This window comes from Symphalangus syndactylus, chromosome 10 (assembly GCF_028878055.3).
Source record: "Symphalangus syndactylus isolate Jambi chromosome 10, NHGRI_mSymSyn1-v2.1_pri, whole genome shotgun sequence".
Classification (NCBI taxonomy): Eukaryota; Metazoa; Chordata; class Mammalia; order Primates; family Hylobatidae; genus Symphalangus; species Symphalangus syndactylus.
Window position 1 is genome coordinate 99,054,781 of NC_072432.2, and position 21,382 is coordinate 99,076,162.

The 21,382-nt window shown below is 40.3% G+C and overlaps 1 protein-coding gene and 1 long non-coding RNA gene across 12 annotated transcripts in view; one reads left to right on the forward strand and one right to left on the reverse strand.

Annotated features, from left to right (window-relative positions):
- The window catches only part of NMNAT3 (nicotinamide nucleotide adenylyltransferase 3), a 110,623-nt gene that overhangs the window by 74,965 nt on the left and 14,276 nt on the right, over window positions 1-21,382 (forward strand). For 6 of the 11 annotated variants that reach the window (XM_063610719.1, XM_063610723.1, XM_063610725.1 and 3 more), the window contains exon 4: window positions 15,969-16,152. The exons of 1 other annotated variant lie outside the window; for it this stretch is intronic. In XM_063610719.1, the coding sequence (XP_063466789.1) occupies window positions 15,969-16,152 (184 nt within the window). Of the gene's footprint in view, window positions 1-11,790; window positions 12,073-14,436; window positions 14,518-15,968; window positions 16,153-19,208; window positions 19,607-21,382 lie in introns of those variants that run through there. 4 more of the 11 variants (XM_063610720.1, XM_063610722.1, XM_055295248.2 and 1 more) reach the window with 3 other exon arrangements.
- LOC129491234 (uncharacterized) overlaps window positions 1-21,382 on the reverse strand; it is a 186,895-nt gene that overhangs the window by 18,572 nt on the left and 146,941 nt on the right. The window contains exons 5-7 of the long non-coding RNA XR_008660491.2: window positions 17,174-17,232; window positions 15,965-16,210; window positions 11,265-11,870 (exon numbers count right to left, since the gene is read on the reverse strand). This is a non-coding gene — a long non-coding RNA (uncharacterized lncRNA). The remainder of the gene's footprint in view (window positions 1-11,264; window positions 11,871-15,964; window positions 16,211-17,173; window positions 17,233-21,382) is intronic.

Here is a 21,382-nt window from a genome sequence, read left to right on the forward strand (position 1 = left end):
TGCTATTAAGTCTGCTTCACGGTTTGTGAGGCTGCTAGCATTTTAAGCAGCAATAACATTTTATTGAGGCCCAGTCTTGCTGAGGGGGATGGTCAGCTCTAGAAGGGGCAGTTTTTCCATCACACCTTAGAGTGACCTGGTTTGGGGCTACACATATTTGGAGGTGGAGCTACTTAGTGATACCCTTCTTAGCCTTGCCTGGCTTAGCTACTACATCTCCAAAATTCACTGTCCATCATCAGTACAGTGCAGTAGAAAAAAAAAATATGGGCAAACCTGGGTTTGAATCTCAAGCCTACCATTTTCAGGTAGTATAACCATGGGAAAAATCACATAATCTTTTTGAACCTCCATTCCTGTTCCAGTTATCAGTATATAACAAACCACCCCAAACTTACTGGTGTAAATTGACCATTCTGTTATGCTCATAGATTCAGTGGGTCAGGAATTTCACCAGAGCACAATTGGGTGGCTTGTCCCTGCTCCATGATACCTGGGGACTCAGCTGAGAAGTCTTGAAGACTGTGACCGAGTGGAGTCCCTGCTGTCATCCAGGGACTCTTCATTCATGTGTCTGGCAGTTGGTGCTGGGTGTTGGACACCGACCACAGCACATGCATGTGGCCACTCTGTGGGGTCTTTCTGAGTAGGCTAGTTTGAGCGTTTTTTAGAACCCATTCATGGCAGCTGGGTTCTAAAACCAAGTGCCCCAAGACCATAAGATGTAAGTACATGGCATTTTTATGACCTAGCCTCAGAAGTCACAAAGTATCACTTCTGCCATTGAGTAAAGCAGTCACAAATACCTACCCCAGCCCCCTAGGAGGAACACAGACTTCACCTCTCAATGGAAGAGTGGCCAGGTTCTTGAAGAGCATGTAAACCAGGAGATGAGATGATCCTGTGGCCATGTTTTGAAAAGACCATCTGTCACAATTCTCTCCTCTAGTGAGCCTACCAGGCCAGAGAATGGAGGGAGTGATGATTGCCAAGCACAAGCTAAGTGCCATGAGCTGTTCATCTGTTATCTAATTCTAATTATTTAAGTCTTAAAATAGTATCCACACACTTTTTTGTTTGTTTTCAGGTAAGACATTATATTGGTCAGCTTCAGCTGCATAAAAACTGCAAATTTTCAATGGCATACAAGAATAAGCAGTTTATTTCTTGATCACAGATCTTGAGTCAGCTGAGACAGATGTGTTCCTCCTCTCCTATTCTGAAGTTTAGGAGAGTTAGGAGAGGAAGTGGCTGCCTTAGGTATTCTTCTCATGTAGATGGCACAGGCAGAGGATTGCAAGCCCCACCAAGCAAGCAAGCTTTAAGTTTCTGTTTATGTCCCATCTGCTACTATCCCATTGGTCAAAGCAAGTCTCATAACCAATTCCAAAGTCAAGGGGCAGGGAAATACATTCTGGCCTTTGTGAGGCTGTGGCAGAGATGTGGGTGTATAATACTATAATGGCAGAGTGAGGAATTGGGAGCAATAATTCAATCTACCATAGCCATTATCTAGCACAAAGAAAATTGAATAAGGATATTGTGGCATTACAGCTAGTGTTTAACAATATAATCTTAGGTGCAAAATACCCATATAAAGTAGTAGGTTATCAAATTGCTAATAAAAGAATAATTCAACAAGACCAGGTAGCATTTATCCTAGGTATTCAAGGACAATATACCATAAAGATATCTATTAATATACCACATTACTAAGATAATATATTTTTATGAAACTTAAATCATCATCTCAATACACACTTAAGTCATTCAATAAAATCCAACACCTACTTGGGGATTTTTTTATGGTCTTAGTAAATTAGAACTGTAAGGATCCTTCCTTAGCATGATGCATAATGGCGTAACACTTCAAAAGCATCCCCACAGAAGCAAGGAAATAGAAAAGAATGCCTACTCACCACCATTATTTTCCAATGGTATCAGTCAAAAATAAGAAATATAGTTATAGAAAGGAGATTCAGTTTTCATTATTTGCAGGTGGTGTTACTGTGTCCTTAGAAAGTGCAGGAGAAGCATTTGAAAAACTATTAGAACTAATAAGTTCAGTAAGGTAGCCCAGACTCAAACCAATCAAAGTATGGGATTTCCTATATAATGGTTGTAATGCAATGTAATGAAAAAATATATATATATACACATGACAAAAATATAGTGGAAAAAAGATCCCATTCACAAGATGAACAGCCAAGGACATTTGTTACCCAGACTAAACTGAACCACATACATGAAGGGCACCAAGGGCAGCAGGCAGCAGCTCGGCCTGCTCTGAGGCCGGACTAAATGGAACCATGGCCAGCTCCTCACAAAAACAACCATTTATTGATTGGCTTTCCGGTGAAAATGCCAATGGGTGGATATTTTTCTTTATTTATTAACTTGAGAAAAGTATCCAGAGGTTCTCCCAGAAGACTAACCAGGTCCTCAGAAAGCTTTCAGAGATATCAAAAGGTAATTGTTTTTGAAAGTGATTAAATGAGTGCGTTACTGACTCCAGACAGCATGATGGAACATGACTCTATATCAAAAGATAATATAAGGTAAAAACAAAAAATAAGTGGGAGTCGGGGGGAGGTTGTTTAGTAAAAGAAAACAATATAGTCACTTAAGTATTTGGAGGGGAAAAAAAGCAGTTTGATTTCCTACCGCATATATATAACATAAAACCTAAATGTGGAGAATTCCCTATCAATGGCTGTTTCCTTCGACCTGCACCCACCTCCTGGAACTACACAGGCAGTATATTTCCAGGGGTAGAGAAAAAATTATGGTAGGCCTAAATGTTGCCTTTATCCTTTTGCCATGAGCAAAATAATTAAACAGGACCTACCCAGGCTCTGACAGGGCCACCCAGCAGCCCATAAGGGACAGACAGACCTTTCTGGAAAAGGCTGACTCGTCAGAGAAAAGCCATAGGTCATATGAAAAGGGACTGCAGTTCCAAAGTAGGGACCAGGCAGCAGATTCAGGGCAAGTGGCTCTCCATTTAAGAATGCAAAATTTTTAAATTTCTGGTTCTCCATGAGACTCAACAGAAAAATGTGATAATAGCAAAAGAACAGCCTGTCATGAAAAAGGTGCAGTCTGTGGACAGTGAAATGCTTCGGGAATGAAAACCCCTTTGCCCAATTAGTGCTCAGGGAGGGCAGCAGGAAGGCTATTTCTGGCACTAAATAGAAAATTAGAACACCAGTCCCAGGAATTCTTCCAGAACTCAAGAAAAAGACAAGGGGATGATAATTATGAGATGAGACATACAGAATTGATGCAAGACAATAGAGCAGAGGTGTAATAACAACCCAGAAAATGACAGAATAAATGATCCCTGAGATGAAGACCTGAGGCTTTACTTCACAGGGAGTGGGGAAACTTAGTCATTCTAAGACCTGGGCCTAATTCCTACCAGCCAGACACGAGTTGAGTGAAAGGGAAATCGTGATTTGGAAGAGAGTCCTCTCTATATGATTGCCAAAAATACCCAACAGGCAAATATTTAATATATAGTCAACCCTCCATATTCATGGGTTCTGCATCCCCAGATTCAACCAACCATAGATAAAAGAAAATCAGGGGAAAAAATACTGTCATTATTCTCTAAACAATACAGTATAACAACTATTTACATAGCATTTACATTGTATTAGATATTATAAGTAACCTAGAGATGAAGTATACAGAAGGATGTGTGTAGGTTATATGCAAATATTACACCATTTTATATAAAGGAATTAAGCATCTGTGAATTTTGGTATCCATGGGAGGTCCTAGAACCAATCCCCCATGGATACCAAGGGATGACTATACTTATTAACATAGTTCATATGTGTCAATAGATAGATGATCAATGAATGTGAGCAGGCAGTTCATAAAAGAGAAATAGAAATGTCTAATAAGAAATTTAAAATCACATCAGTAATTTTAAATGCAAATTGTAAACCACAAAATATTTCTACAGATTGGCAAAGGTGTTTTTAAATGGACAGTCCCAGTATGGCCTGACGCAATGAGATGGCATCTTTCATACCTGCTGGTGACTTTCTCTTCTTGTTCAGAATTTCTGAAAAGCAGTTTAGCAAGATATAGCAAAACGCCCCCAAAACTTTCAAGTCAGTAATTTTCTTTCCAATAATTTATCTTTAAAAACTATCCAAGACTTGGAACCAAGATCTACAAAGATAGTCATATTTGGATTCTAATGCAAATTTTTTTATGTATTTTTAATCCATATCATTATGCAGCTATTAAAAGTGATGTTTTCAAGAGTGCTAATGACCAAGAAAAACACTTATGATATAATCTAAATAAAGAAGAATTAAAAGTGAATTTATATGATTTGAAGAAAAGTATACAAAAAAATACAAAATGAACTATAATATAAACCATATTAACATCTTAGATATGTTTTATTAACTTTTTATCCTTCACACTTTTCAGTAGACTATAATATTTCTACAGCATGCATTAATTTTTAAGCTTATTTTATATATCATATTTATAAATTTATTAGATAATAAAAGTTGTTACTCTAAGGCTTACAGTGTCATTTGTTCCATCCTCATTTCTGATTCCTGGTTCCCAGAGCAATCACTTATGACTCTTTCAGATGTTTTCTCTGGTACTTGACTCCGCATTTCCAAATAACAAGCTTATACTGTTATATCTTGTTTTTTCAGATTTAGATAATATATCTTGGCTTCCTTCAGGAAAAATGAAGATTTCACTCTCTCACACCTCCACCCTCCCATTCACAGCTCGCCTCCACCACATGCTCCCAAATTGATTAGCTCATAACTTTGGGTTTGATTCATATTATTGTTCACATTTATGTCTGTGTAAATAGTGTCAACAAAACCATGCAGTGCACTATGATTCCATTGCCTCCCATATAAACTTTGGGTTTTTTCCTAGAGTTAATAATTGTTCATGTATTTGTTGCCTTAGTTCCTTAAGCCTATCATTAATTCAGGCCCAATTTTACCAAAAGATCTCTAAAACTCTTCTTAGTACAGGCAAATTCATCAGATGATCTGTCTGCTCCATTTTGTATCTGTCCATATCCCTCCTGAAGCCCTCCAGGTCCTAGCTGGACATCCAGCTCTCTGTACCCACTATACTGTCATCCTGGGATTGCCTTTCACTGTCTCCCTGGGGATTCTCTGTGCCTGTTTCCTGATTCAAAACCCTTGTTTCTTGGATCCCATGCCTTCTGCTTTTGGGTTTACTCTCTTATTTGGGTGGTGGAGTGCATCTTCTGGCATCTTTATGAGAAAGGGTATAGAGGAGGTAAATTTTCTGAGACCTAGCATGTATGAACACAACTTCATGCCATACTTCAGAGGGCAGTAAACCACAGCCCACAGCCAAATCTGACCCATAGCCTATTTTCATTCATGTTGTAAGCTATGGGATGGTTTGCTTACATTTTTTAAATGGCTTTTAAAATTATGCAACAAAGCTTGTATGTGGCCCATAAAAACTGTATGTGGCCTGCAAAGCCTAAACTATTTACTATCTGTCCCATAATGGAAAAAGCCTGCTGACACCTGTTCCAATTGATTGGTAGTTTGGCCAAATGTAGAATTAAGGTTGGAAATGATTTTCCTTTAACATTTTGAAGACTTCCCTCCACTGTCTCCTGGATTCAAGACTTGCTATTGAGAAATCCAATGCTATCCTGCTTTCCAGTTCTGTATGTTAAACCTCTGGTTTTCTCTTTTGAAACTTTCAGGACCTTCTCTTTAAACCTACTCGTCTAAAATCTTATAATGTTTTGCCATTGTGTGAATCTTCTTTTACGCCAAATGTTGATTCTCAGAGGACCATTGATTCTGAAAATGTATGTCCTTCTAGTCTGAGAAAATAGAATGCCTTATTTATTTGATAATTTCTTCAGTTTTCCTGTTCTCTTTTAGAAATTTCTATTAGTTCAGTGTGTACCTCCTATATTAAACCTCTAGTCTTTTCTTCTTTGTACTATACAATTCCTGCAAATGCTGCATACAATTTCTGCATTGCCTTTGTATCCTCCAAGTTCCTTTGCTCCTGGTGGCTGTTTTAGTCTCTGTCTTTCATGGTAAGCACCTTTCCAAAATTTGTCTCTTCCTAGACTGTCCACTCATGTTTGCAAATCAGGCCCTAAATGCAGGCTAGAAGCTCTGGATGTGAATGTAAAGCTGGTAGACCTCATGGTTATATGATCAGGCCCTAGGTTCAAGACCCCCAAATGTGTATAGGTGTTGGTGTCTTTTCCTAGGTAGGTCTGTTCCCCAGAGAGACATTCTGGGAAACATACTTAATCTTTCTGTCTTAAAGATGTTACTTCCCCTCCCTCAGCTGTGCCTATATTTGAGAATAAAGGTTCTCTCTGGTCCAACTCAGGCAGAAAGCAGATATCCACCCTTCTGCCACAGTGGGAGGATAACGTAGGCGATTGGAGGCTGGGGTGGATCTAAGGACTCTTCATACAAACTCTCAACTGGCCCTTCTGTTTTCAGGCCCTCTGGCACCCCCATCTGGAGAGGTTCTTGGCTCCTCCGATTCCTGAGCCACTCCGGGCCTCTGCTACTGCACAGCTTGCCTCTTACTGCCTTCCCTGCATGCAGAAGACTCTGCTTGGTTTGTTATCATTTTTTATCAGCTCTCCAGTGTCCAAAATGGTTTGCATTTTCCCAACTATTGTCTCCTTTTGCACTCTCTTTGCCCTTGTGATTTCATACTTTATTTATTCCTTTATTATCATTTTCTTAGTTTTCAGAGAGGGTAGAGATAAACAAGGAATTCTGTCTGTAAGGATGGTATATCTTCATTCTAACTAATGTGCTCGTCGTGTTACCCAGAACGAAAAGACAAGTTCATGTCCTTAAGGAGTGCTCAGTGTCATGGGAAAGGCACAGGCAGATGAATCATTTTCATACAGGTGCTGTCATGGAGATGTGTCTGAGCAGCAGAAGGTCACAGGAGAAGTATCTGCATCTAGTAGGGGAGGGGCTGGGAGGGTCACTGGGATTGTGGCCAAGAGCAGTGGGGAAGGGAAAAGGCTTGGACTTATGACCATTTGGAGGGCAAGAAGGAGTTTTAGATCAAATTGTTATTTTTATTGACTCTCCTCTCCTGGGTGCTATAAAAAAGCATTGATTTCTCAATGCAGGGCCTGCCCTATCAAGATGAGCTAAACCATCACAGGTGACACCTGGGTATCCAACATGCCCAGCAGAGCTGCCTGGAGAGAGCCCTGTCCTTCCACCATTTTCTTCTATAAAACAGAAATTAATGTGAAGGCTAAATGTATGTAAATTGCTCAAGAAAGTCAGCACCCAGCAGGAGTTAGTCCTCCCAATCCCCATTTCTTTTCAACAGGAAGAGAAAAAGAAGGAGCATGCATGTCCCATGTATAACATGAGCTCAGATGTGCAGAAAGATAACTTACTTTGCTTTCTATAACATTCAACTTGATCTTAAGCCACCATTTCCATGAACTGTGAAAAAATTTGCCACTTCAAGGGGTTCCTGAAGTGGTAAACTTTTTAATTTTCAACGTAGTCTTTTACAGGTTAGTTATTAATCAAGTGCATTTTTTCCTGCCTACCTCCCCAAGAGTGCATTAAGCATCCTGGATGGCTTAGCATCCTGGCTTCCAAAACAGGGCAGCTGCCCTCACTACTTTCTAGCCAAGGGATCTGTCCTTAATCTTAGGCACTGGCATCTATCCACTCTCGTTCCACTATTGAAGCCTCCTCAGCTTCTCTTGTCTCAGGCATTATATCCCTGCTGTCTGGACCTGTGCCTTGGCTCCCCCTGGTACTGTCAATGCCATAGTCCCTGGCTTTGGACTGTACTCCCAATACCCTGTATCTACCTGCTAGTAGCCCAGGCACCTGCTGACTGCTAATTCTCAGCCTTCTTCACTATTCCTCTCTAGGAGACTTAGAATTGCTGTGGATCTGTGCCATGCCCTGCCAAAGCTGAAGGAGGGTGTTCTGAAGCTCTCTCTGCTATACACTCCACATGCCATTTCTATTCTGTCAGTGCCGTTGTGTATTGGCACAGGGCAATGCAAGGTGGTCTTCCAGAATTCCAGGTGGGAAGCAAAATATAAACTCCACTGCTCTACCATTGCCAGATTTAACTGGGCCTCTTAACTATGCCCTCCCAAACCCCAATACAAATTAGGTTTATCTCTGCAGGGTATGAGAGTATAGGGAGCAGGCCTAATGCCTGTCTAAACTGTCACCACAGACATTGTCTATCAGGCTCTTCTCTGCCCTTCTGCCCATTCTTCCACCTCACCTCACCCTCAGGCCAAAAAGGGCCTTTTGTTTTCATTTTCACATTCTTTTCTTTTTACTGCTCTGTGGGCTTTAGTGAAACTGAGCGCTCTGATTCTCTGGGTTTTCTGGTTCTTGATTATTTTAAGAGTAACTTTTGGAACTTAAATAAACCTTTTCTCTCTCAGTATAGCCTGGCTCTTTTAAATGAAAGCTTTAACCTTCCCAAGCATTACATCTGAAATGAGTTTCAAGAGCCAGTTGTGGGAGTCAAAAACTGAATATGACCTCCTTGCTCTCAGCTGAGTTCTGCCATCCCCTTGAAGGAGGGGGTACCTCAGCCCTCAGGAAGGAGAGCCTGGGCCTGCCAGGATTACCATGGATGGAAAATGCTTCCAGTTTCCAGGGGGGGCGGGCTACACTCTTAGGATCAACTTTTCCATTAAAACAACAAAAAGTGGTGGGTAGCACGTTTTCCACACTTCACCTTTTTTAAACTTTTATTTTGGGTTCGAGGGTACATGTGAAGGTTTGTTATGTAGATAAACTCATGTCTCAGGGGGTTTATTGCACAGATTATTTCATCACCCAGGTATTAAGCCTAGTGCCCATTAATTATTTTCTCTGCTTCTCTCACTCTCCACCCTCCACCCTCAAGTAGACCCCAGTGTGTGTTGGTCCCTTCTTTGTAATCATGAGTTCTCATCATTAGCTTCCACTTAGAAGTGAGAACATGCAGTATTGGTTTTCTGTTCTGCTTCTCTTTAGCAAACTTCACTTTTAAAGCTAAAAAGCTGAGAGATAAACACCTGTAACCATGAGAGGTTAGCAGGCTATGGGAGCACCAGAGCCACTGGTGCCCTGTTGAGCACTTGCCAGAACTTCTCACTTAAGCTTTGAATCGGCAGCCATGCAAGTCGGGAAGAACAGAATTCAGAGGCTGGATCCCTTCCAAACTGAGAGGCCTCAGAGTTGACTTCCCCTACATTAAGCTGAACCCACAAGGAGCTATACCCTCAGTGGTAAGGTAAACTAGATCTTAATTCACCTTTTCCCCTAATCCTAGAGAACTTCTGAGAAGCCTTAGTGCCTTAGTACTGAGACAAGCAAAAGAGGAAAAGTGAAAGAATAAAATATCCCTAGGAAGAAGCAGCCACACATGAGTCCTTGCTCAGATTTGAAACTCCCATCCTGGATTAGCCAAAAAAACTCAAGCCAGGAATTTGATTTCAGGTTATTCATGAGTTTTAATAATTCTAGGTGCCTGGCAAAAGCAAATATGAAGTGTCTCTGGAATATCTATCTTAGATCTGGAAGATCTTTCACAAATAACTGCTTAGGAGCATTCACCAGAAAACATTCAAAAATAACTAGGCACAAAAGAAAACAATATGACTAAGAACTATCAGAAAAAACAGACAACAGAAATATCCTGTACAGACTTTGAAATTGGCATTGTATGATACAGATTTTAAAAGCAGTATTCATATCTAAAGAAAAAAGAAACTATAGAAAGTCAGCAGATTTGACGAAAAACTCATCAGAATTTCTAGAAATTATGACCAAAATAAACAAAATTAAAAGTTCATTGAAAGCCCATTAAATGTGTGCACGCCAAAAACAGGATCCCAAAATACATGGAGCAGAAACTGATAGAGCTGAAAGGCAAAATAGACAAATTCGCAATTATAGGTAAAGACTTCAACACCCCACAATTGCCAATTACTACTGCTAGACAGAACTACTGGACAGAAAATCAGCAAGGATATAGAAATAAAGACACTCAACAACAGCATCAAATTGATGTGTAATAGAACTCTCCATCATCCAACAACAGCAGAATATATGTTTTTTTCAAGCACCTATGGAATATTCACTAAGATAGGTTATATTCTGAGCTATAAAACAATCCTGAAAATATATGAAACAAAAGTTGAAAGTACTAAAAAGAAAAACGGAAAATCCGCAATCATAGTGAGAGATTTTAACATGCCTCTGTTTATAACTAATAAAAGAGGCAGACAAAAAAATCAGAACATAGATTTAAGCAAAACAATTAGTAATCTTGACTGAATGGACAGAACAGTACATTTGACAACCATATAGCACATTTACCAAAACTCCCCATATACTAGGACATCAAATATCAACACATTTCACAAGATTGAATCAATATAGAGTATATTTTCTGACTGCAGTACAACTAAGCTAGAAATCAATAACAAAAGAACCAAAAATCACAATATGTTTGATAATTAAGAAAAATACTTCTAAATAAGTCATGGATCAAAACCGACATCATAATGGAAATTAGAAAATGCTTTGAACTGAATGATCATGAAAACACTACATATCAAAATTTGTGGGATTGCTTAGAGGGCAATTTTATAGCCTGAACTGTATATAGTAGGAAATAAGGATGTGAGGGTGATCTGGCTGAGACATCTGTCACCCCATTGATCGCCAGAGTTGATTCGGCTGAACTGGCTGGCGAGGCGGGTTCCCCTTCCTCCCTCACCGCTCCATGTGTGTCCCTCCCAAAGCTGCGTGCTCGGCTGAAGAGGATGACCATCCCCGATAGAGGAGGACCGGTCTTCAGTCAAGGGTATACAAGTAGCTGCACTCCTCTGCTAGAACCTCCAAACAAGTTCTCAAGGAAAGAAGGCAGACTGCAAATTAATTAGTTAGGCGTACATCACAAGAAATTAGAAAAAGAATAGCAAAATAACACCAATAGAGTAGAAGGATAGAATTATTTAAAATAAGACCAGAAATTAGTGAAACAGAAAGCAAACCTTCAGTAGAGAAAACCAATATGCCAGAAGTTGGTTCTTTGAAAAGAACCAACTAATGAAATGACAAGCCTCTAGCAATATTGCCCAAGGAAAAAGAAAGAAGTCACAACCAACATGCGGAATGAAAATGGGCATCACTGCAGATGGTACAGATAAAAGACATTAAGCAGATAAAAGAATATCATACCGTCTGGTCCGTGCGCGATCACGGCCCGGCGCGTGGCTCGGGCGGAGCTGGAGACGTGTGGAACTGTTCGAGGGCTCGCAGTGCACCTATGATATGTGTTTTAGAAGCAGCTGTTAAACTTTTGTTTGAATGAAGACTGTCTCTCAATCCACCTCTATTTCTCAAACGAAGTGAAGAAAATAAATCAAAATTTGTGGAAACGAAATAGTCACAAACTACTTCCATAGCTTTAGAAGATCCCCTTCAAAACTTATGTTTAGCATCTCAAGAAGTTCTTCAAAAAGCTCGGCAAAGTGGGAGATCAAAATGTCTCAAATGTGGTACATTTGTTCCAGAATGTTCTACTGCTGTACATGTTACGTTCCAGTTGAAAATGTTCCTATTGAACAGATTCCACTTGTGAAGCTTCCATTGAAGATTGACATCATTAAACATCCAAAAGAAACAGATGGTGAAAGTACTGCTATACATGCAAAACTCTTAGCATCTGAATTTGTAAACATTTACACGTATTCTTGTATTCCAGAATATGAAGAAAAGGACCATGAAGTTGCACTCGTTTTTCCTGGACCTCAGTCTATCTCAGTAAAAGATATTTCTTTTCATCTGCAAAAAAGGATTCAAAATAATGTTAGCGGCAAAAATGATGACCCTGACAAGTCATCTTTTAAACGCAAAAGAACTGAAGAACAAGAGTTCTGTGATTTGAATGACAGCAAGTGCAAAGGCACAACACTGAAAAAAATTATATTTATAGATAGCACCTGGAACCAAACAAACAAAATATTCACTGATGAGCGACTTCAAGGTAAAAAAATATATATTTTTTGGACTGCTCCTCCCTCAGACTTATTTTGAAAAAACTTCAAACTTACAGATAATTTGAAAGAAGAGTTGCATTGAATACCTATATATTTTGCCGCATTTATTTCTCTATTTCTCTTTATTATACATATGAGTGTGTATTTATATATTATATATATTTTTCGTTGACCAATTGAAAGTAAGTTTCAGGCTTTGTAACACTTCACCCTTAAATATTAAGTGTACATTTTCCTTTTTTTTTTTTTTTTTTTTGAGACAGTCCCACTCTGTTGCCCAGGCTGGAGTGCAATGGTGCAATATTGACTCACCGCAACCTCCTCTTCCTGGGTTCAAGTGATCCACCCACCTCAGCCTCCCAAGTAGCTGGGATTGCAGGTGCCCACCACCACACCTGCCTGAATTTTGTATTTTTAGTAGAGACGGGGATTCGCCACGTTGGCCAGGCTGGTCTCAAATTCCTGACCTCAGGTGATCCTCCTGCCTTGGCCTCCCAAAATGCTGGGATTACAGGCATGAGCTACCACGTCCAGCCTAAGTGTATGTTTTCTAAGAATCAGAATATTCTCTTATATTAATAAAGAATGACATCTCTTTTATAAACACCCTAATGGTGAACACATTTACTAAGAAGTTAGATCTTCTCTTTTGTTTTTTGCCTTACATGTTTTTTGTTGTTGTTGTTGTTTTTGTTTTTGTTTTTTTTTTTGAGAAGGAGTCTTGTTCTGTTGCCTAGGCTGGCAGTGGTGTAATCTTGGCTCACTGCAACCTCTGCCTCCTGGGGTCAGGCAATTCTCCTGCCTCAGCCTCACTAGTAGCTGGGATTACAGGCACACAGCACCACGCCCAGCTAATTTTTTTGTATTTTCATAGAGACAGGTTTCACCATGTTGGCCAGTCTGGTTTCAAACTCCTGACCTCAGGTGATCCACCCACCCTGGCCTCCCAAACTGCTGGGATTACAGGCATAAGCCACCACACCCAGCCTGCCTTACAGTTTTTAAAAATAACTTTATTGAGGAAGAATTAACATATAATAAACTGCATATGTTTCAAGAGTATTAAAGTTTTCTCATATGTATACAGCCATGAGACCATCACTACAAGGTAGAAGATGAACCTGTCCATCCCCTGCCAAAGTTTCTGCCTGGCTTTTATGCTCCTTCTCATCCAGCTTTCCCCACAGCACACTTCCACACTCTCCAACCCCATCTCTAATCAATGATCTATAGCTAATCGTTATAGATTAGGTGCATTTTCTGGAATATTATATAAATTGAATCATATAGTATGTACTCTTTTCCTTTTTTTGGTTTGGCTTTCTCACACAAAATAAATAACTTGACACTCATTTTTGTTGTAGCATGTATCCATAGGTCATATATTTATTGCCAAGTAGTATTTCATTGTATGGATATGCTACAATTAGTCTTATCTGTTTATCTGTTGATGGACATTTACACTCGTTGTTTCCCATTTTCTACTATTTCAAATAAAGTTGCTATGTCACTTGTGTTAAAAAAAAAAAGATTTTCTCCTGTATAATAAATACAGTACCATTATCACTCCTAAGAAAATTAATGAAAATTACATAATATCATCTAATATACTGTCCATATTCAAATTTCCCTAATTGACCCAAAAATACCTTTTGTAGCTTCCCCCCATATAGCATTTAAACCCATCACAATTTGGTTATTATGTATTTTTAGTCTCTTTTAATCTAGAGTAGTCCTGTTTTTTTCATGACTTAGACTTTTGTGAAGAGGACAGGTCAATTGTCTGAATGTTTCATTGTGATAAGTTTCAGTCTAAATATGTCGGCTAGGATACTTATAGGTAAGGATAAATCCAGGGTTATCTATGTCTAGTTTATATCTATCATTTGGGTATAATTATTAATAACATGTAATTTCACTCTCAGAAATGAACCTTTTAGCTGATAAATTATATGGTTAACCAGTTCATAGGTGAATTCATACTTTACTGTTGTATCAAATTAGGATGCACGTAATGCAAATTGTTCTATTATTTGTGATAACTTTCATTACTTGATTAAAGTGGTGATTGCCAAAAAAAAAAATCATAATGAAGTTTATGCCAGTAAATTTCAAATTTTAGATATGATGAACAAAATCCTGGAAAATGTAAGTTGCCAAAATCATAATGAAGAAGTGAAATTCTGAATTATAATCATTAAGGAAATGAAATCAGTAGTCAAAAATTTGAATACTGAATCTACTCCCACTCAGGATGGGGCACTGGAGATATTTAGCACCTGCCTGAATTCAGGCTGCCGGGTGGCGAGCGTCTGTCTGTATGTGCAACACCACTGCTCTCTCTTACATAGGAATGTACCAGGTCATCCAGGGTATCATCTCTCCTGTCAGTGACAACACAAATTAAGCTCTAGCCTCACAAAACCTCACTGGTGAGTTCTACAAAACACTTAAAAAAATATTATTTCAGGCTGGGCACGGTGGCTCATGGCTGTAATCCCAGCACTTTGGGAGGCCGAGATGGGTGGATCACTTGAGGTCAGGGGTTGGAGACCAGCCTAGCCAACATGGCAAAACCCTGTCTCTACTAAAAAATTTAAAAATTGGTCAGGCGTGGTGGCGCATGCCTGTAGTCTCAGCTACTCGGGAGGCTGAGGCAGGAGAATTGCTTCAACCCAGGAGGTGGAGGTTGCAGTGAGCTGAGATTGCACCACTGCACTCCAGCCTGGGTGACAGAGCAAGACTCTGTCTCAAAAAGAAAGTTATTTCAGTCCTAACACACAAGATCTCTTACAGCATAGAAAAAGAGAGAACTCTCCAACGCTTTTTAAGAGGCTAGCATAACGTTGATACCAAAACCTGATTAGGACAGTGAGAGAAAGGAAAATTATAGACCTGTCTTACTACCTAAAAAACAAATTAGCAAAGTGAACCCACCAATACACAAGAAAGGTAATATATCTTGGCCAAATAGGGCTTATCTCAGGAATGCAGTGTTAGTTTAGGATTAGAAAATTAATCAGTGCAATTTACCATATTAACTGAGTGAAGGAGAAAAAAAATCACACAATCAAGAGTTGCAGAAAAATCATTCAATAAAATTCGACATTCATTTATGGCAGCCACTCTTAAATTAGGAATAACAGGGAATGTCTCAAAATAACATATTTGTCAAGATAGACTAGGCCAGCTGCAATAATAAATCCTCCAGTTTTAGGAGCTTAACACACAAAAATTTATCTCTCCCCAGATGAATCCCATGTGGTTTAGACGATCTACAGGGCAGTTATCATTGTTAGTGAGCACAGTCCATGTCTATTTCAAAGTACACTTTCCCATTCCATTAGCAGCACATTCCTCCCAGGTCAGTGATGGCCTGTGCAGTCCATCTACAGCCAATACCCACCAACCCTGGTTCACGCTAAAATCCCATCCCTTTGTCCTTCATCCTCAAAATCCCCATTTGGGCTAAGAAACTATATATAATTTTCATCCTCACATAGAGGGCAAAAATAGTGCCCCTGCTAATTCCCATAGAAGGGGAAGTCATGCTGTTCCTCAACTATATCCTGATCCTAACTGTCCACACTGCTGTATGGGACCCTTGCCTGAGCTCCACCCTCACAGCCTTTGTCTCAGCAGAGAAGCCTTTCTCTCAGTGGTACCCGGGTTGTAGAAGACTCTAGGGGAGAAGCACACATTCACTACGGTAGCGCCTTTACCCTTGCCTAAGGGAGCTACCCTTTCTCCCCCATGAGAGAATGCCAGAGTCTGCTCCCACTCAGGATGAGGCACTGGAGATATTTAGCACCTGCCCGAATTCAGGCTGCCAGGTGGCGAGTATCTGTCTGTATGTGCAACACCACTGCTCTCTCTTACCTAGGAATGTACCAGGTCATCCAGGGTATCATCTCTCCCGTCAACGACAACTATGGGAAGAAAGACCTCGCAGCTTCTCATCACCGAGTGGCCATGGCCCGACTGGCCCTGCAGACATCCGACTGGATCCGGGTGGACCCCTGGGAGAGTGAGCAGGCACAGTGGATGGAGACAGTGAAGGTGCTGAGGTAATGGTAGTCACTCTCCTGTGTGATGACCAGGGGCCACGGGAGATGTCTGCAGAGCCTGCAGGGTAAAAGGTAGGGCAGATTGTGGGGCTGGGTTTCTGCCAGGCCTTCTCAACAAATATCCAAGAAGCAGTTTCTACTTAGCAGGAGAGAGATCAACAGATTCACATTCTCAGAGAGGTCCCTGAGCAGAAAAATTACAAAACACCGTACTTTCAAATGCACTTTGTGGAAACACCCAACCTTATTTCAGACGACTGTAGCACTGGGGTCTAGCGCCACCACTTAGTAGCTGTGTGACTTTGAGCAAGTGATTTGAAGTCTCTGAAACATATTTCTCACTTACAAAATGGAGACAACAAAACCTAATGAGGATTTTTTATATGTAAATAACTTTCCTGACCCAGAACTACATAATAATATTCAGTAGGTGGGACCTTTTTTTATTTTTATCATTGTCTAAGTTGAAAACTACATCTATAGAATAAGCTGTCTTTTTTAATTGTATAATTCCTGGGTTCTGTAAACCCAGACTTTTATGTGACATAGAAAAAAAGACTATAAATCTAGAAACAGTTACTCTGGATTATTTTTTCTTCTGGAATTTCTATTTGTATTCAGCATAAGTAATAAAACTGTTTAAAACCCCAAGCCAGCCCCGCATGTTAGGGCAGTGGGTCACTAGCTTGTGTCTGCAGACTTTAAGGGGGAATTGCCAGAGAAGCAGGAAGTCCCACCTCTCCTGGCTGTTGGGATTGTGAGGATGGCCTTCCTCATCACTAATGACAACCAGCTCTGCTGGAAGGGATTGCAAATTGCTGTGTCTTTTGTCTATTTAGAACCACTAGGATTGGCAGGAAATGGGAGGCACAAGGGACAAGGTGGAATGATTGACAGGCCTGTTCATAATGTGTTTTAGTTTTCATTTTTTCCTTGTCTTCAAAATCACTTGGGAGAAAAAGGTTTACCTTTTTAGTAGAGGTAATCATTTAGCTTTTATATCCTCGTTCTTATTACTTACCTTTTACTGTGGAAAGAACCAGCCAGAAGCATTCAGCAGTTACAGTGTTGCTTCAGAACCTGTTGCCAAATTAAAAGGAGAGCCATTATAAAATAATTGTTATGACACATGCTCTTCTTTATTTTTTTTAATGACCCATTGGTATAAACAAAGACCCATATATTGAAAATTATATAAGGAATAAATTGACACCTAGATCATCCTTTTAGAATGAGTCATGCAGTCATTTCTCATTTATCTAGGCTAAGAGAGGGGGAATAGAGGCAAGAGAATAGATCATCCAACAAGTAATTTAGCTTTAATATGTAGGCAGAAACAGACGCTTTCTCCTCCACCCAGTGAGAAGCACTGTAGCCTAGGACACAGGTTTTAGAGCCAAATTTACTAGCTGAATTACTTGATATAAGTGATTTAGCCTCCCTGAGTCTCAATTTCTCACCTAATAAAATGGAAATGACATCACCCACTTCACTAGGATTCTGTGTGAATTAAATGAGATGATGTAGGCAAAACACCTGGTTTATGGTAGGTACTTAATAATGTTAGCTACCTTCCCTGAATCCCTAATGCTGGCCCATAATTTGTCCTCAAAACAGATAAGCCATTCATGGATAAATAGGAGTTGACCATAGTACTACTTATGATTACTTGTGCTTCTGCTGCAAAATACAGGAGTGAGCTAAGATTGTATTGAATGCATTCATTTTCTTTTTAATTTTTTTTTTTTGAGATAGGGTCTCAAAAAAAGCTCTGTGGTGATTCCAATACATGGCTAGCCCACCGCTTCAGCTGCCAAGTTTATTAATTAAGCTCTGTTGCCCAGGCTGGAGTGCAGTGGCATGATCTCGGCTCACTGCAACCTCCACCTCCTGGATTCAAGCAATTCTCCTGCCTCAGCCTCCCAAGTAGCTGGGATTACAGGCACACACCACCATGTCCAGCTAATTTTTTGTATTTTTAGTAGAGACGGGGGTTCACCATGTTGGCCAGGCTGGTCTCCAACTCCGACCTCAGGCGATCCACCTACCTCAGCCTCCCAAAGTGCTGGGATTACAGGCATGAGCCACCATACCCGGCCTATTTTTAATTTTTTTTAAATAATTCCTTTATTCCTGTGTTGCTCAGTGTTGGCTTGCACACTAGAATCACCCAGAGAGCTTTTAAAAGTACCCATGTCATTGGTCTGGGCTGGGGCATCAGGATTTTTAAAAGCTACCTGGTGATTCTAATATATGGCTAGCTCACAGCTTCAGCTGCCAAGTATATGAATTAAGCTTATGATCAGTACCAAGATGCATCCAAACCAGTGGTCTCAACTCTGGCTGCAGAAATCACTTAATAAGTTTTTTTAAATGCTCACCTCCTCCCATCCACCCCAGAGATTTTGATTTGTCAGGGGTGGGCTCTAAACATTGCTATTTTCATAAAGGTTCCCATATGTATTTTGTGCAACCAAAATTGAGAATCACTGTTACAGTCAACACAGTTTTATCAAATGCTGATTAAGATTTGTAAAATTATTATTTGGAGTAAGTTTCATCTCCAAAATGTACCAATTGCATTTGTGTTTGATTACTAACACTTGCCGAAAATTATCAAAATCAAGGTTTTTGAAGACTGAAAATCCAGTTATAATTGTAAAGTCAGGTGGTTTTAGAAGCATGGTAGAAATCCACCCCATCTTTTGCTCCATTTAGTGTCCTCTTGATAAAGTCCATAGTGAATCTGCATCATAGTGACATAGTAACAAACATCTCTATAATGTAAATTCACTGTGGAGCTTATTGAGGATTCCTTCTTTCCCTATAAGGTTGTTTATTTTTATTCTAATTTTTAAAATCTAGGTCAACTTCCATGCCTTTAGGACACTTGATAACATATTTCACTCATCTTTTCCTTGTGTTGTGGGCAAGGCCTTAGTCACATGCCACTTAATGTAATCCATCATCGTTATCATCATCATCACCCTTTCATGCACCCCTTTGCAAACGTGATCTTGTGTCGTCCTCATTTTACAGATAAATAAACTGAGGCTCAGAGAGGCTACGTTAATCACAGTCACACACAAATAAACAGGACATGGAGCTCCCATCTCTGGAGCTCTGAAGCCATGCTTATGGCCATCCTCAAAACAGGGATCTGCAGGCTGGGAACATGATGTGGCTGGCTTTACACCTGCCACAGTTACCCTCCAATCTTTCCTGAAGACCAGTGGGGCTGCTGAGGACACCAAGAACATGCCCCCAGGGTCAGTCCACAGGCCCAAGGTACCACTCAGGCAGGCAGCAAGAAGCAGTAATGGTCATGCCCCATGGAGGCACAGTGGAAGTCCCTGGCAAATGCATGTTGTATTGAAAGTAATTATTTCCACAACAAAGTTCAGAGATCCAGCTACTATTCAAAGTAGGGTCAACCTGAACTAGGACCTTCAAGGTAAGTAAAATGAGAATCACCACCACCTTTTACTGATCACCCTCTATGTGTGCCAAACTCTTTCGTGTGTATCTAGTAAGCTCAGCAACTCCAAGAGGTAGGTGGGTTTAGCCCTATTTTATATATGAGGACATGGAGATTCAGAAAGGGTCATAAAATACTTCAAGTCCTACAGTTAGAAAGTGGAGGTGAGACTCAATCTACTTCAGTCTGATATGAGAGCCCATACCAATCCAAGGGTGAATCCTCAGAAATAAAGTTTACCAAAATCAAAGCAGTAAAACAATAATGAAAACACTGAGTGCAGCCAGGCTCTAAGAAGACTGTGCTGAGGCTCTGAGATAATCTAGAAGGGCTTTGAACCAGGTTAAATGTATTCATTCATCCACTCCTTCCATCATTCCTGAATTCAGCAGATTTAAGGAGCATTTTCGTGGGTGCTAGGAATATAAAGATGAATTCAGTGAGGTCCCTGTTCACAATCTGGTGGGAAGATAGACTAAGAGTAATGATAATAACAGCTAACAGTTATTGGGCTCTTTCTGTGTATGGGCCGGTGCTAAGCATTTCAATTAATCCTCACAATAGCTCTCTGGGGTAGGTTCTGTCGTTATCCCTCATTCTCTAGATGAGGAAACTAGAGACACCAAGACCCCAGAGCTACTAGTTAGAGCCAGAATTCCAACCCAGTCTAATTCTAGAACTTAACACTGAGCCGCCTCCCAATTATAATCAGCAGCAGGCCACTTCCCCAGCATTTGGCAAGGTAGAAGCACTTTTTCATTCCTTATCTTGTGATACTCAGTGTAGATAAGGCCAGCATTAACTTTCATGACCAATTTACAGATGAGGTTCATGTGGCTCTGAGAGTATCGATGCTATAGGGTGTCAGGGTCATTCAAGCAAAAAAGCCTGAACTTAAACCCACCCACTCTGGCTGAAAAGCATATGCTTTTCCCACCAGGCACTACTGCCCCCTAAATACACTTCTAGTAAATGAATAATACAGGAAGTGGAAGTTGGAAGATCAAATTGATACAAGAAGAGGTGTATAATGGTTGCCTGTGTTTGACAAAAGCATATATAGGTATCTCATGATTTGCAGAAGATAGATTGCTAAAGAAGGCAGGCATGCCAAATTTGTGAAAGTCTAATCATATTTGAAATGCCCAGTGCACTTTGTGTGTACTAACCCCTTTAATCTTCATAACCATCCATCAGAGGTGGGCACTGTCATAATTCCTCACTGGCAGATGCAGCACCATCCACATAGAGACTTGAAATCACCCACCCAGGGTCACACAGCCAGCTGGTGGAGGAGCTGAGATTCAACCCAGGCCATCTGGCTGCAAGCCCTGGCTCTTGGCCGTCACCCTATTGCCTTCTAAAGTACTAGTTTCTAATGAGAGCAGGCAGCTTTCCTGGGAGCTAGCTGTGGGCCATGCACTGTGCCAGTGCTTCATGTGCATGGCTCATTCACCTTCACGAGAGCCTAAAAGTAGGTGTTGTTATCCCTGCTTCTCAAATGAAAATGTGTCTTGAATTCAAGTCTGTCTGATTCTAACAGCCCATGTCCTTAACCCCTACTCAGCAGTGACTCCTTTTTTTTTTTTTTTTTTTGAGAAATATTGAAGAAAATGTTAAAAGAATAAAAATGTACTAATTTCTCTGCCTTCACCCATGTCGCATGGAAAGTAGTAGACTGTCTTGGACAGGACTCTCCATGAAGACCCGCATGGCTTTCTGCCCCAGCACCTGGCAATGCCTGCCACAGAG